At 52.4% G+C, this 14,641-nt stretch overlaps 1 protein-coding gene across 3 annotated transcripts in view; it reads left to right on the top strand.

Moving 5' to 3' along the window:
- The first annotated feature begins 2,715 nt into the window (after positions 1-2,715).
- Positions 2,716-14,641, top strand: part of Tecpr2 (tectonin beta-propeller repeat containing 2) — a 75,158-nt gene continuing 63,232 nt past the window's right edge. Inside the window, exons 1-2 of one of the 3 annotated variants that reach the window (XM_005410750.2) lie at positions 2,716-2,808; positions 6,219-6,509. In XM_005410750.2, the coding sequence (XP_005410807.1) occupies positions 6,291-6,509 (219 nt within the window). In that variant the 5' untranslated portion in view covers positions 2,716-2,808; positions 6,219-6,290. Of the gene's footprint in view, positions 2,809-6,218; positions 6,510-11,266; positions 11,509-14,641 lie in introns of those variants that run through there. The other 2 variants (XM_005410752.2, XM_005410751.2) reach the window with 2 other exon arrangements.

Here is a 14,641-nt window from a genome sequence, read left to right on the forward strand (position 1 = left end):
CACCTCCGTCCGCCGCAGGCCTCGACACCGGGGGCGTCCAGAAAGTGCCCTGAAGCGGGCGAGTGAGCGACCCCCGTGCTGCTGCGAGGCCCGGCAGGCAGAGGGGGAGCAGGGCTCAGAGACGGGGCGTCCCCCCGGGGAGCGGGAGGGGACGCCGGGCTCTGCCAGGGGCGGGCGGGCGCCTCAGCCCTGAGCGGGGGTCGCCCGCCCCTGCCCTCCTCGCCGCGCCCCCGCGTGGTCCGCGACCCTCTTTCGGCTTCTCCCGCCCGCCTCCCTCTCCTCCGACCTGCTCTTTGTCCTGGCTTTCTCACCGCGACTCAGAATTTTACTCTCTTCTGTTTGTTGCACTTGTTAGTGGAATCTGGGGCGCCAGCCTTTCCCGGTCTACCGGGGTGGTCAGTCGCGCTTGCGCTTGGGGTGACGACCTCTCCGCAGCCGGGACCCTAGAAACTTCAAGCGAGGGAGTTGTGGGAGATTCGAGCCCAGCGCCCAGGCGAGGCAGGATCTGGGAGCGAAGCCACCGGAGTCCCTTGTAACCATTAAGTCCTGGTCGTCTGAGCTGCAGGACTCGTCTTTCCCTCCCTCGCACTGTTCTTTCTTAGTTCGTGTTTGCAGTGCAGAACGTTTCCATTCCTTGTGTGGGGCTGGTGCATGTACAGAACACATCTTCCTTTTCTGTCCCCTCTCCTTCCCTACCCTCTCTTTCTTCATCTTTCTCTGTCTCTCTTTCTTTCTCTTTTGTCTTTTTGAGATAGGGTCTCGCTTTGCAGTTCAGGCGGGCCTTGAACTCGCTTCGTAGCCCAGGCTGGCCTCGAACTTGCTGCAATCCTCCTGCCTCAGCCTCCCGAGTGCTGGGATTACAGGGTTGCGCCACCACGCCCCTCTATTTTTTGGTCTTTTTGAGACCAAAATGACCATAGAAAGTGTCCTGAAACGGGCGAGTGAGGGACCACCCTTCAGGCACTTTCACTATGCCGTTCAGGCTGGCCTTGAACTCACAGTGTAGTCCAGGCTGGACTGGAGCTAGCAGTGACCCTCCTGCGTGCTGGGATTATAGGCGTGCGCCACCACACCTAGCTCCCTCCCATTCTTGATCTCCTTCCCCTTTGTGAAAGAGCTGTCTCCCAACTCCTTATTTTTTATTTTACTCTTTGTATATATTTTTAGTTTCTCTTATAAGAGAAACCATGTGGTATTTAAATTTGGGTGTCTGATTTTTTTCACTTAACATAGTCTCAAGGTACATCCATTTTCCTACAAATGCTTCAAATTTTCTTTAAAAAAATTTTTTTTTGGTCCCAAGAATTGAACTCAGGGCTTTGTGCTTGCCAGACAGGCGCTGTACCACTGAGTTATATCCCTGGCCCCTATCTTCCTTTTTATTTTCAAGGGTTTTTTTGTGTGTGTGTTTTTCTTTTTTTTTTCTTTTTTCTTTTTTTTGTTTTGTTTTGTTTGGTTTGGTTTTTCTCCGGTACCGGGAACCGAACTCACGACCTTGCGCTTGCCAGGCAGGCGCTGTGCCTCTGAGCTAAATCCCCAGCCCCTTGTGTGTGTTTTTCTGTGGGACTCCAACTCAGGACTTGCCATTGCCAGGCAGGCACTGTGCCACTGAGCTGTATCCCCTGCCCTGTTGTGCTTTTTGAGACAAGGTCTCCCTGTGTAGTTCAGGTGCCAAGGCTGGCCTTGGACTTCTGGCCATCCTCCTGCCTCAGGCTCAGGAGTGTTGAGATCACAGGTATGTGCCGTACCATTCCTGGTTGAACACTTCTGATTCAAACTTTGGTTATGTGTTACTAGTGTAGGACTGTGACAGGGTTTTGTTTTCTGTTTTGTGGTTCTGGGAACTGGAACTTGGGGCTTCATGCAGCAGCAAGTGTTGTAACACAGAACTACACACGTGTCCCAGGACAGTTTGGAATCCAAGGGGGTGCCTGGCCCTGCACTCCCTCCCTACATCTGTAGAAGTTGCTTTGGGTTGTAGTGTCACGGTTTTGCCAAACAGACAACGCTAGGGATTCAGACCTTGCGGAGTACACCTGAACACCTATTCTAGACAAAGTGCTGTGCCGCTTGGCACAGACAGTTTCTAGGGGATCCCCAGCATCCTGCTATCCTGACTGCAACCCCAGAGCCCTCTTGTATGGGATTATGGAGCTGTCAGGGAACAGCATCAAATCAGGTGAAGTTTTGGAAATCGTCAGTTTGAGGAAAAGGGGTCTCAGTAAGTTGCTACATTGCCCAGGCTGGGTTCAAAGTTTTGATCCTCGTGCTTCAACCTCCTGCGTGCTGGGATTACAGGTGTGTGTCATCAGGTCTGGCTAGGAAAGAGAATTTTTAAAGAGAAAATAACAGGAGCTGAAGTGTCAAGTTCTCGATACTACTCCTGGCTGCTAGGGGAATCTTACCAGCTAACAGATCAGAAAGTTCTGCCTTGGTTGGGTGTGTCCCAGAATTTTGTAGTGGAAATTTAATCCTCCGGCCATGGTAGTCATGTCTGGACACGGGGCCTTCACTAGGTGATAAGGGTTAGATGTTGGGGATGGGGCTGAGAGGGGATTAGCGGCTTTCTGTGCAGGGTAGAGAAGCCAGAGGTGTTGGCTTGCTCAGCCTGGTCCCTTGATGCCTCCTGCTAGCTGGGGTTCTGCAGTCCCCACCTGCAAGAAGGGCCTCATCAGCTTTGGCCACTGTCCACACCTCGAGCTGAGAAGCCTTTATTCTTCCTCGATTGCTCAGGCTGAGCTGCTCCGCTGGAAGAGGCCTGAGCCAGTGTCTGACGGAGACGAGGGCGGAGGGTGGAGAGGCCAGGAGGTGGGTGGCCGCTTTGCTGGCATCTGTGGGTGGGGTAGAGTGGAGGGTGAGGGCCTCTAGGCCAGCAGCTGTCGTAGCAGGAAGTCCCTGTTTGGCAAGCAGATGAGAGGGAGGGAGAGAGGGAGGCAGATGGGTTTGGACCGCAGCAGCGGTGGCCTGAGCCAGGGACGGGCAGTGTGGTGGGGAGCTGGGGAGATGTATTAGGGCAGTGGTGGCGAGCCTGCTGCACATGGTGATTCGATTTTCTTTTAAGACGAGATGTTAATATATGAGTTGTTCTTGCCAAACTACAACACAGTCTTCAGGTTTAACTGCAGGCCTAGCATTTTGCAATAAATAAGTGAGTTTGGGGTTGTGACTTCGGCACTGGGTCTCCCAGAGGTTCGCCATCACTGTACTAGGGACCAAACTGAATGGGCCAGTGACTGAATGGAGAGGAAGAAGCAGCTGAAACTGTGTCCCTCTTCCAGCGTGGACAGCACGGACCAAGCAACTGTGTAGAAGACAGACATGCAGCCAGGTGGCACATGTCTGTAATCCCAGCACCCTAGTAGGCTGAGGCAGGAGGATCACAAGTTTGAGTCTAGGCTGGGCAATTTAACATTGCCCTGTTTGTTGGATTTATTTTTTTAAGTAGCCGGAAGGTTAAGTTTTTTTTTTTTTTTTTTTGTCTGTTTGAGACAGGGTCTTGATGTGCAGTTCAGGCTGGCCTTGAGCTCACTTTGTAGCCCAGCTTGGTCTCGAACTCACAATGATCCTCCTGCCTCAGCCTCCCGAGTGCTGGGATTACAGGCGTGCGCCACCACACCCGCCTTAAGTGTTTTCCAGACGTTAGCCATTTACCCAGTGTAAATGCCTATGACGTGGGTTTTACTAACCTATTCTCAGACAGGTAAATGGAGATCTACAGCCGTTAGTAATTCTACCAGGCCCCACAGAGAGTGTAGGAATGCACTGGCATTGGAGCTCCGGGCTTTTTCACTCCCAGGTCATTATCCAGTCACGGTGCTGCCTCTCCATGAGAGATGGGGCCAGCTTGATGGTGGTGGGACTCGGGCCAGGGGTCAGTGGAGCAGAGCCCAGAAGCTTGTGTGAGAACCGGCCAAGGAGGTGTGGCATCTCCGCCTCTGTGGAGCATTTGTTGCCTTTAAAGTGTTTCTCCCAGGCCTAGCCCAAGGCAGGAGGCAGCATCCCATCCCTATGGCCCATTGTTGTTGTATCCCCCCTCCATATCGGGAATCGAACTCACGACCTTGCGCTTGCCAGGCAGGGAAAGCTAAGCTAAATGCCGCTGAGCTAAATCCCCAGCCCCCCATTGGTTTTTTTGAGGCAGGATCTCACTATATAGCCTAGGTTGGCCTCGAACTCATGGCAGTCCTCCTGCCTCAGCCTCCTGCGTGCTGGGATTATGGTGTGTTTTGCTGGGAAGTGGCCTCTGCCTTCCTCCCATCTGAACCCTGGGCAAGGGCACAGGCCTGGCTCTGAGCTCCCCAGATGTGCACAGATGCCCGAGGGCCCACCTGGAACCACCTAGGTGCCCAACTCTCCTAGGTGCCGGGCATGAGCTCTTTTGCAAAATCATGAGGAAGACACTGATCAGTGTGACCTCTCCGAAAGGCCATTTGGAAGACAGTAAACAGCTCAACATTTTTACCTGTTGACATGCACCGCAAGAATTTTCCTGGCTCTGTGTATGTGGTCTTTATGATGGTGAAGTAAAACATGTTGGTTGAGAAAATTTTAGTTTATACATAGGGTGTGTTCTTTGATAGTTTTCTTTTCTCTTTCCCTTTTTTTTGGTCTTTTGAGACAAGGTGTCACTATGCAGTTCAGGCTGACCTTGAACTCACTTGGTAGCACCTGCTGGCTTCAAACACAGGGGTCCTCCTGCCTCAGCCTCTGGAGAGGCGGGATTACAGGAGTGCACCACCATGCCCTTACTGATTTTTTTCTATAGTCTTTAGAAATTGTGTTCTAAGCTGAAGGTGGTGGCTCACTCTTACAATCTCAGCACTGGGAGGCTGAGGCAGGAGGATTGCTGTGAATTTGAGGCCAACCTGGGCTCCATAGGGAGTTCAAGGCCAGCCCGAACTACATTGTGAGATCCCATCCCAAAAAACAAAAACAAAAGAACAATAGAAAGTCATGTTCTAGGCTAGTGGTGGCAAATCTACGGCATGGGTGCTGCAGTGGGCTCTTTGTTAATCCCTGAAAGCTCTGAAGGGTTCACCATGCCTGTTCTAGAGGAATGTTTCGTAATAATGATGTAGAAAATGCTCTTGACTTAGTAAGTGAAAAGCTCTTGTGTATGTGTGTATACGCACGTCTATAGCTGTTAATGTATCAGATCTGCACATACATACGCTATACATAGCATAGCGACACAGTTTCCATATAGCACGTCTGTGTGGTGGATTATGAATAAACTCTACTTATTTTGTACTTTCCTTTATTGTTTTTTGAGCCAGGTCTCACTTTGTAGACCTGGCTGGCCTTGAACTCACAGTGACTCTCCTGCCTCAGCCTCCTGAGCACTGGGATCACAGATGTGCGCCACCGCACACAGCTTTGTACTTTTCTATACATGTATTAGCAAATCTCCTACAGTGAGCAGTTATAACTTAAGAGGAAAACACTGTTTCAAATTAAGTAAGCGCTGTTGCGTCACGTGTGGGTGTTCATGGCCACAACCCCGTGCCACGTCCATCTGTCCTGTGCATGCAGATGGACAGGGAGGTCCAGTGGGGCCCGGCTCACGTGCGACGTGGGGACAGCCTGGAGCGTCCCTTGTGGGGTCCATGCGAGGAGCTCCTGAGCCAGGCTGCTAAGAGCTGCTCGGCTGAGGAGCAGCGCTGGCTGCCACCGGCGTCAGTGTTCATCTGTCTTTGGCGTGGTGGCCTCGTGGCGACTGCCCGCTCTGACTCCTGGCAGCCGCCGTGTGTGTGCTGATGGCTGTGTGGTGTGGCCTTGCACACCTTTGCGGAGCACCTGTGCAATGCAAGGGTTCTGAAGCGGGAATCTGTCACTGAGCCTGGCTGGCTGTCAGGAAGTTGTTGGTTTATGGCCTGAGCAGGACCAGCACTTGGCACTCCGTGGCCCTGGGCACTTAAATCATGTGGCCTTTGGGCAGAGTTCTGAGTCTTCTTCCAGAGCTTCAGCTCTGCTAAAGAAGGGTGCATTAGTTAGGTTCTTTTTTTTTTTTTTTTTGAGACAAGATCTTACCATGTAGTTCAGACTGACCTTGAAGTCATTATGGAGCCCAGACTCTCAGCAGGCAGTCCTCCTGCCTCAGCCTCCCCAGTGCTGGACTTGTAGGCCTGCAGCGCCATGTGTGCCAGTGTTCTCACTATTAAACATCACCTCTTGGTCATGTGGTTGGACATTGAAAGATTGCGATGCTTGTTCTGCAGCCCCCAGGTTTCCCTCGATGACGAGCACACATCCCCTTTCCTGCTGGAAGACCTTGTGTGGGAACCGTGGCCATGGCATCCACGCCGGACCCTGTGACCTTCCGTGAGTTCTGCCCGCTGTACTATCTCCTCAATGCCATCCCTGCCAAGGTGCAGAAGGGCTTCCGCTCCCTGGTGGTCTACCTCACGGCACTCGACGCCAACGAGGACTACATTGCCGTGGGCAGCAGCATCGGCATGCTCTACCTGTACTGCCGCCGCCTCAGCCACATGCGGAAGTACAACTTCGAGGTGAGTCGCTGGCCCACGGCCCACAGCCCCGGCTGGCTAGTGACCAGCTTTCATCAGAGGGGTGTAACACAAAACGCTGTGTGTTTCAGTTCTTGTTCCTGTTTTCGTAGATCTCACATCACCTTTAAAGAATATTTTAGTGTTTAAACACTTGCTAGAAGACTTCAGAAAAGGTATTTGTTTCCTTAGTGTTTGGTCTCTCTGAGCACCTTGACCGGCTCAAGTGATCTCTAGTCAGACTCGTGGAATTGGTGTGCTAAGAGGATCTGGCTCAGTGGCCAAAGTCACGCACACCTTGGGTAGAAGGACTGCAGCTGGAGCCCCGACAGCGCTACGGCTGGGTGTCCAGGTGCCATGGGTGACGGTGGTGATGTCCTCTGGCCACCGTGTGGCTGGCAGCACAGCTTGGCGAGGTCTGCAGTGCACTGAGCAGGTACCTGTAGCGGGTCTCCAAGGCGGCCACGTTGGCCTCGGCCCTGTGGCCTCGTGGGGCTCTCTCTTACCTGTGGACAGTGGGCTTTTGATTGAGGAGAGCACAAAGCACGTGTGCTGTAGACCACGTTCAATTAGTTAAAGTTTCGAGTTTTTGAACTTAGCTTCCCTTTTTTCCGCAGTGCTGAGGACTGACCCCAGGGCTCCTCGTGCTTGGCAAGCGCTGAGCCACTGGGCCACACCCGCGGCCCCTCTCGTGCTTTATTTTGAGATGGAGGATCACTAAACTGCTTAGGCTGGTGTTTGTCATCCCTTTGCCTCAGCCTCCCGAGTACATGGGATTGTGGGCATATACACCTGGCCTTAAAGTTACTTTTTCTTGCCAGGTTTGGTGGTGCACACCTGCACACTTGGAGGCTGAGGCAAGAGGATTGCCACAAGTTCAAGGTCAGCCTGGAATACATAGTGAGATCCTGTACCCCAGCCCCCCAAATTAAAACTGTTGCTGTTCTTTTTCTTTAAGATTTTGTGGATTTACCTGATCAATTTCCCAAACACTTAAGATCGTCATGCAATCTTTAAGCTGTAGTTAATAAATTTAATAGAGCTGAACCCTCTGAAATACCTTAATTCAAAAGGAAGACTTATGAATTCAACAGTGAACCCCAACAGGATAAATGAAAGAAATCCATGCTTGGAGACATAATCAGTCTGACAAAGGCAAGGAAAAAGTCTGAAGCATACCTAGAGAAAAACACCACGTTCCCTGCAGGGACACAAGGATTTGACGAGTGCGGATTTCTCGTCAGCAGCTGAGGATTGGAAGGCAGCTGTGTGTTTAGAGTTGGCGGGGAGGTTGTCCAGCCAGGGTTCTATGCTTTGTTCGAGTAGCTGTCAAGAGAGAAGACCTGGCAGACGCATCCTCAGGCACCAGGAGCTTCTCTGGGATCGTTGCCGGGTGGGGTTGGGGCTCAGCAGTCGAGTTCTGGCCTCAGTCTCCAGTACCACAGAAAAGGGGAAAACCAGCCACACAGTGAAACCACCGCAAAACCAACCAAAGAGTAATTACTCGTGTGAATGTAGTAATGCAGGGATTATTCGAGCTTGTGCTACCAGGTATCAGCAGCATGCCCCACAGGTGAATGAAACACTTGCGTTGAAATTATCCTTTTTATCCTCAGAGCTGGCTGGGGCTTGCAGTCATGGGGTACAGTTCACATGCTTTGCAGACAATGAAACCAGGCCTGGGCACATGGTGAGAGCTGGCCTAGCATGCACAGACCTGGGTTCTGTCCCTAGCACAGCATGTGCGTGGGCGGACATACACACACACACACACACACACACACACACACACACACACACACGAGTCACCCCCAGAGTGGCACAGAAAAGCCCCTGGGAGGTCCCTGCTTCAGGTGCCCCCCTTTTGTGCTCCTTTTGGTGGACAGGGCCTCCTTGAGTCCTGGGCTTGGAGAAGAGTACAGATCTGACTCGTAGTGTCTGGAATGTCCAAAGATGCATCTCTCCTTTACTTTTGGGCAGATCTATGATTTCATGGGCAAGTAAGTCAAAATAAAAGTTTACCCTAGAATCCAGGGGTTGTGTAGCTGAAAGTCAGGCTTAGAACAAGTCATTCCTGAAGAAGAAAGCAGGCCTTTTATGTGCTAAGTATAGTCTGGCACTCGTTCCCAAGAGCAGTGCTTTTGGAAGCCTTCTTCCCCTGCAGAAGGTGGTGGGAGAGGGCAGATGGAAGCACAAGACATTCTTCCTGCCTGCCACCAAAATGTGGCAGGGAGCTCATAGCAAATACAGAAATATGATGAACTTGTTAAATGTGTGGATGAGACATGAGGGGAAGGTGTATCCAAAAAGATGACTTCACCTGGGGGCTTTTTGTTTTTGTTTTGTTGAGACAGAGTCTTGCTATGCATTCTAGGCTTAAACTTACAGAGATCTTTCTGCCTCAGCCTCCCGAGTGCTGGGATGACGGGATGACGGTGTGTGCCACCCACCCCCTGTGCTGAGTTCCTAATTTTCTGTTTTGAATAACTGTATGAGATGTCTTTCCTTAGCCTTCAGCTGTTGCTGACTTTTCATGACTGCCTTCAGGCCAGCCATACACCTCCTCTGTGTGTGTGTGTGTGTCCCGAGCCCTGGTCCTCGTGTCAGACTTTACACATTTGTTCCCCACAGCACCCACGCATGAGTGTGTGCACAGTTGCACTGGGGCCTGGGCTGGCTAAGGGCGCAGTTGGTGGTGCCCCTCCTTGTGGAGCCTTGAGCCTGATGGCAGAGCTGGAGACACGGGGTGCCCGGGCTGTGGTGGGAAACGCTCTGTGTCTGAGTGAGGAAGATGTGCTGCAGTGAAGGGCACCTCGCCCCAGTCCCCTCAGGGCTCGCCCGACACACTGACCTGCTGTCCCGGCCCTGTCTGCAGAGGCTCTGGAGCCCTCTTTCCCGATGGTGCTGTCTGCCCACCGCGGCTGCCTCACGTCCTGAATCAATGCACGGCAGCTTCTCACGGTCATTTTGACCTTGGATGAGGACGCAGTGTCACGTCTACCCAGCGTAGCCTGAGACGCTGGGCGGGGGGCAGGTGGAGAAGGCTGAGCAGTGCCCGCAAGGCGGCTGCCATTGGCCCAGAAGCCCAGGGCAGGGCTGGGGAGAAGGTGGTGCTGGGATGTGGCGGGAGTGAGAGTGTCCGCACGCCACGGCGCCTGTCTCAGGCAGAGGATTGCTGCAGGAGGAAGGAGAGGCGGAGCCTGGTGGCGCGTGGGGTCATGGTTCGGAGTGGCACGGGGGTTTCCTTCGCTCACACTAGGGGTTTCGTTTTTAGATGGGGGCTTGTTGTGTTGCCCAGGCTGGTCTTGCCCTCATGGGCCCACAGTGCCCTTCTGCCTCAGCCTCCTGAGTGCTGGGATTACAGACATGTGCCACCACGCCCAGCAAAACCTGGTACATGGTAAAATTTTTTAAAAATTTCATTGGTACATGCCTGCAGTCCACGTAGCTCACGGGGCCTCGGGGGGTGGTCACACGTACACACGACGGGTCCCCCCTACCCCGTCCTGGTTCTCATTGCTGTTGGTGTTGTTCATCTTACCTCATGTTGTGGCCCGTAGTGTGTGCTTCCATGGGGGTTGTCAGGCTCCTGCACACGGGTCGTCTTCATTCTTCTCGTTTCCCATTCCCCTGCTCCTACCCCGAACCCTGTTCCCTTGGACACCTTCCCTGTTGGGAGAGATCCCAACCCCGTCTCCTTCTATCCATCCTCTATCACCGTCTTTGTCTCTGCTTTCCCTCACCTGATAAGAGACCCCATACGGTGTTTAAGCTCATGTGTCTGGTATATTTCAGGCAACACTGTGTTTTTCAGGTGTATCCATTTTTGCTACAACTGTTTCATCTATCATTCTTTATAGCCAAGAAGTATTCCATGATACAGATACTGCATTTTCTTTATTCAGTTGTCTGTTGATGGCTGTGTGTGTAGGCTGCTTCTGGGGTTTACCCATTACGAATTGTGCTGCTAAAAACTTCCTGTAGTCTGATATTTTAAGTTCTTTGGGGAAGATACCTAGCTAGGGGATAGCTGAAACCCAGTACATTTTTAAAAGTGGTGCAGGTAGGCATGGTAGCTCATGCCTGTAATCTCAGCACTCAGGAGGCTGAGGCAGGAGAATCGCTGTGAGTTTAAGGCCAGCCTGGGGTACATAGCAAGACCCTATCTCAAAAAAAAAAAAAAAAAAAAGCGATGCAGAAATGAATCTTTTTTTCTCACCGCATCAGCCAAACATACATCTGCCTAATGGCTTCCTTGTACCTTAGCAAGTGCTTCCCAGGTCAGGGGGAGCAGCCGTTGACAGCCACCATGTGGAGTCTCACTGGTGACCTTCGAATTAAGTGCTTCATTTCATTGGTTCCTGGGAATTTATGGCTCACTGTAAAAATACTTCGGGGTTAAGGTGTTGGGAACCAAAGCCAGGGCTTTGCACAACTATGCAAGTGCTCTACTACTGAGGTGCATCCCCTGGCCCTTTTACTTTTGTTTATTTAAAAGTTTGAGACAGGGTCTCAGTAAGTTGTCTAGCCCTGCCTAGATCTTACAGTCCTCTTGCTTCAGCCTCCTACGTAGTTAGGAAGGCAAGCACATGCTACCTCACCCGGCCTATCCAAACCCCAGACTTGCTGAGCATCATGTTGGCCTTTGGGTTTTGGATTAGGGATGCGCAGCTCTAATATCTTTCCCAGTAAACGGCACAGAACACTTGGGTGTGAGTATAGGAGAAAGAGTGAGACCAGACTCCTTCTTCACTTCTCAGGGTTGCTGGGTCCTCACGTTACAGATCCTGAGGGTGGTGGATACAGCCCGGCACAGAGCGAGGACGAGGAGGGAAGCAGTGCAGCTGTCTGCCGCTGAGACCTGCCCACTCCTCTCGTGTGCAAGATGCTGCCAGCTGTAGACCAGGCCTGTGCCTCTCCCAGCTCCCAGCAGTGTCCCCGCCCCACTGTGCCAGTTCCAGCACAGATTCCAGCACGGCAGGTGACTTGCTGTCACCCTCAGGTGGGCTGGGTCAGGGTGTGGATTTTCTCACGTCAGGCAGGTGTTCTTTGGTGGTGAAGGAAAGCAGTGAACGAGTGTGCACATTCTGACCTGGTCTCTGTTTCCGGGGCTGCCCGGCTCCAGCTGTGGGTCTGCCAGCCGTCCAAGCCTGACCTTGCCTGGCCTCAGGAGCGCATAAAGAAAGCTCTGTCAGCCCTCGTGGTTCCCATGGCCCCGCTCACAAAGAGCACTTCTTTTTAATGTGGTTTGTCTGGAGTACAAAGGCGGAGCTGCCTGCCAGGGAGCCTCAAGGTCTGCTGAGTGCCCATCTAGTGAGGTGTTTGTCCAGAAAAAGATTCCTGCACCTTTGAAATGAAAGACTTTTCTCCTCGCAGGTTTTGGTTACTGGCTTTGCACTTGAGGACCTTTGTGTTGCTGTCAGGAGAGTAGCAGAACCTGCCCTCTAGGGCGTGGGAGAGGAGGAGAGCAGAGTTAAACAATAGTAAAGGGGATTTGAGATGGGCAGAGTTGTCGTTTTGTTTTGTTTTGTTTTGTTTTGTTTTGTCTTTTTGAGGCAGGGTCTCCCTGTATAGTCTAGGCTGGTCTTGAACTCACTCTGTAGCCGAGGCTGGCCTCCAACTCAGGTGATCCTCCCGCCTCAGCCTACCATGTGCTGAGATTACAGGCGTGCACCCCCACGCCTGGCACCTGATGTGGTGGTTTTTACAGAGAGGATTCTCTTCTTAGCTTCATGCCGTCCTGTTAGGACCGCATAGCTAAGGCTACATCCTCTTCCCTTCACAGCATGCTGTGAGCCCCGCTAATAGTGTGGACTGTTGGTCTCATGTCCCAGCTCACATCATCAAAGGGCCCTCACCCTCTTCTCCACGAACCCCACACACTGTCACAGCCCTTGGCCTCCCCTCATGGAAGAAGCATGGAGCATAGACTCCTAGCTGTGCTCTAGGAACCCAGTTCTCACAGCTGTGCAGTGTAGACGCATCCCCAGGCCTCTCTTGAGCCCAGCCGACCAGGATACCCCGAGGGTGACCAGCGCTGGGCTCACTGGTTCAGGGTGAAGGCCAGGTGCCAGCAAGTGCCTGACACAGAAAGCACTCACTAGCGCAGAGCTGCTGTGCTGTTTCTGCTGCTGCTGCCTCTCACGTGGTCTCCGTGGGCTTCCTAGGTTGTAGTCTGCCCACTCTGTTGGTTGCTGACCTGGGCCTGAACTGGTGCGACAACCCCGAGCGGGTTCCTGCTTGCCTGCTCCTCCCCGTCTGCCTGAGCAGGGCTGTCGGAAGCACCTGACCAGGACACTTGCAGAACCAGGAATGGGCAAGGGATCCCTCTGCTCCTTTCTGTTGCTTACCATCTGGATCTCATCGCCTCTACTGCGCCCCCAACCCAGCACCGGATGTGTTTACAGCCTGGGAAAACAGCGGGAAGCCATCAGTCCTCCAGAGGAAGCAGCCCATCCTGACCCCTGCTGCTGCAGGCAGCTTTTCATGTGCTGTCTGGGGCCGCAGCTCAGTCAGGAGAGGCGGCGGTGACCTACTTCAGTGTATGTGGATGACGGCGTTGGAGGTGAAAACAGTTTATGGGAGGTGGGGGTGTATCTTAGCGAGGTCCAAATAGCTGTGCAGCTTTCTGAGTGAATGATTCCAAGATGGAAAGCGCTCGCTCAGGTGGCCTGGAAGCTTGTCTTGTGCAGGTGTTTTTCGATAAACCAGAATATGAAGCTTGAGTTGGTATTTAATGTGGTTGTAGATCTGAGAGCTGACCCGTGCCTTTACTCGGTTTGTAAATCACAGTCAGTTGGCGTCATCTAGGTCACTGTCCACCCAAGCTTCACAGCGCCCGAGTGCTGTCTGCCCTGAGGTGGTAGGAGACGGGGGCGGGGCTCTGAAGCGGCTCTTCTGACTCCGGTGGGTTAGGTTTGCTTAGTTGTTATTTAATTGGTTTTTTTTTGTTTTTTTTTCCAGTACGGGGAATCGAACTCACGACATCACGCTTGCCAGGCAAGCACTGTGCTGCTGAGCTAAATCCCTAGCCCCTTTGGTTGTTATTTAGGAATCACCTTTCTAGTTCGTTCTCAAGGGCTTGGTGCACTCATGGTTTAATCATCACCTCTTTCATTAGAAAGGAAGTCTCAAAAAATTTGTCATTTTCAGGATTACAGACCTGGAGAGGATTCTGGGAAGAAGTGGGTGGGAAGGAGCTGCCCAGTGGAAGCTGTCTGAGGTAATGGTGTTGGAGCTCTGTGAGGTCTCAGGAAGGCTGAGGTGATAACTGTGGTTGACGTAGGTCCGTTTGAGTTTGTCCCTCACCCTGTCCCCATGGACAGCAGTCGCTTCCTCCCACATTTGGGACCTCGGGTCTGGTTGCTGTTCTGGTCACACAGGCACGTTGGAAATGCAGCTGGCAGTGCTGCTGCGCTTCCCCCAGGTTTGCATGTCCCTGCTTCTTCAGCGGGGGTAACTTCCGGGTCTTTAAAGAACTGGCACCTCTTCCCTCCTTTATTGTATTCTTTTTCCCCCTTTGGGAGCTAGACGTTAAAGAATAGGACATTGAAAAGCAGCTGCATGTAGAGGGGAAATTAGGAGGTGACTGCCTGGCCAGGAAGAGGCGTCAACCCAGAAAAGACCGCAAAAACCTAAGTTCATACTCCAGGCTGCCGTTCTGCACAGAGACAGCTATGAAGACCCAGTAACAAATACACTAAGGTAATAAAGAGACCTGGGAGCTCTGGGGAGGGAGGAATTGGTTTCCTGAAGAGCCTCCTTGTTGGAGTCGATGTCTAGTATTCAGCCACAAGCCAACCAGGCACACGGACATGGGGGGATGGCCCATCCGGAGCGGACGCCGCAGAGACTCTGGGGAAAGACCAGCTAGTGGACCTGCTGGACAAGGATTAAGACAGCAGTCTCAGATGCCTGGAAAGCTCAAGGAAGATGGGGAAGTACAGTGATTGAAATTTAAAATTCACAAGAGAGTGTCAAAGGCAGATTCCAGCAGGCAGAAGACAGAACCCATGAGCTTACAAAATAGGGCAACTGAAATGGTCAGGTCTGAGGGAGCCTGAGAAGCACATTTGAAGAGAAGTGGACCCAGCACAGGGACCCATGAGACCCCTCAGGTGGACACATTTACGTGG

Source organism: Chinchilla lanigera, unplaced genomic scaffold, assembly GCF_000276665.1.
Source record: "Chinchilla lanigera isolate Chin_1 unplaced genomic scaffold, ChiLan1.0 scaffold00137, whole genome shotgun sequence".
Taxonomy (NCBI): Eukaryota; Metazoa; Chordata; class Mammalia; order Rodentia; family Chinchillidae; genus Chinchilla; species Chinchilla lanigera.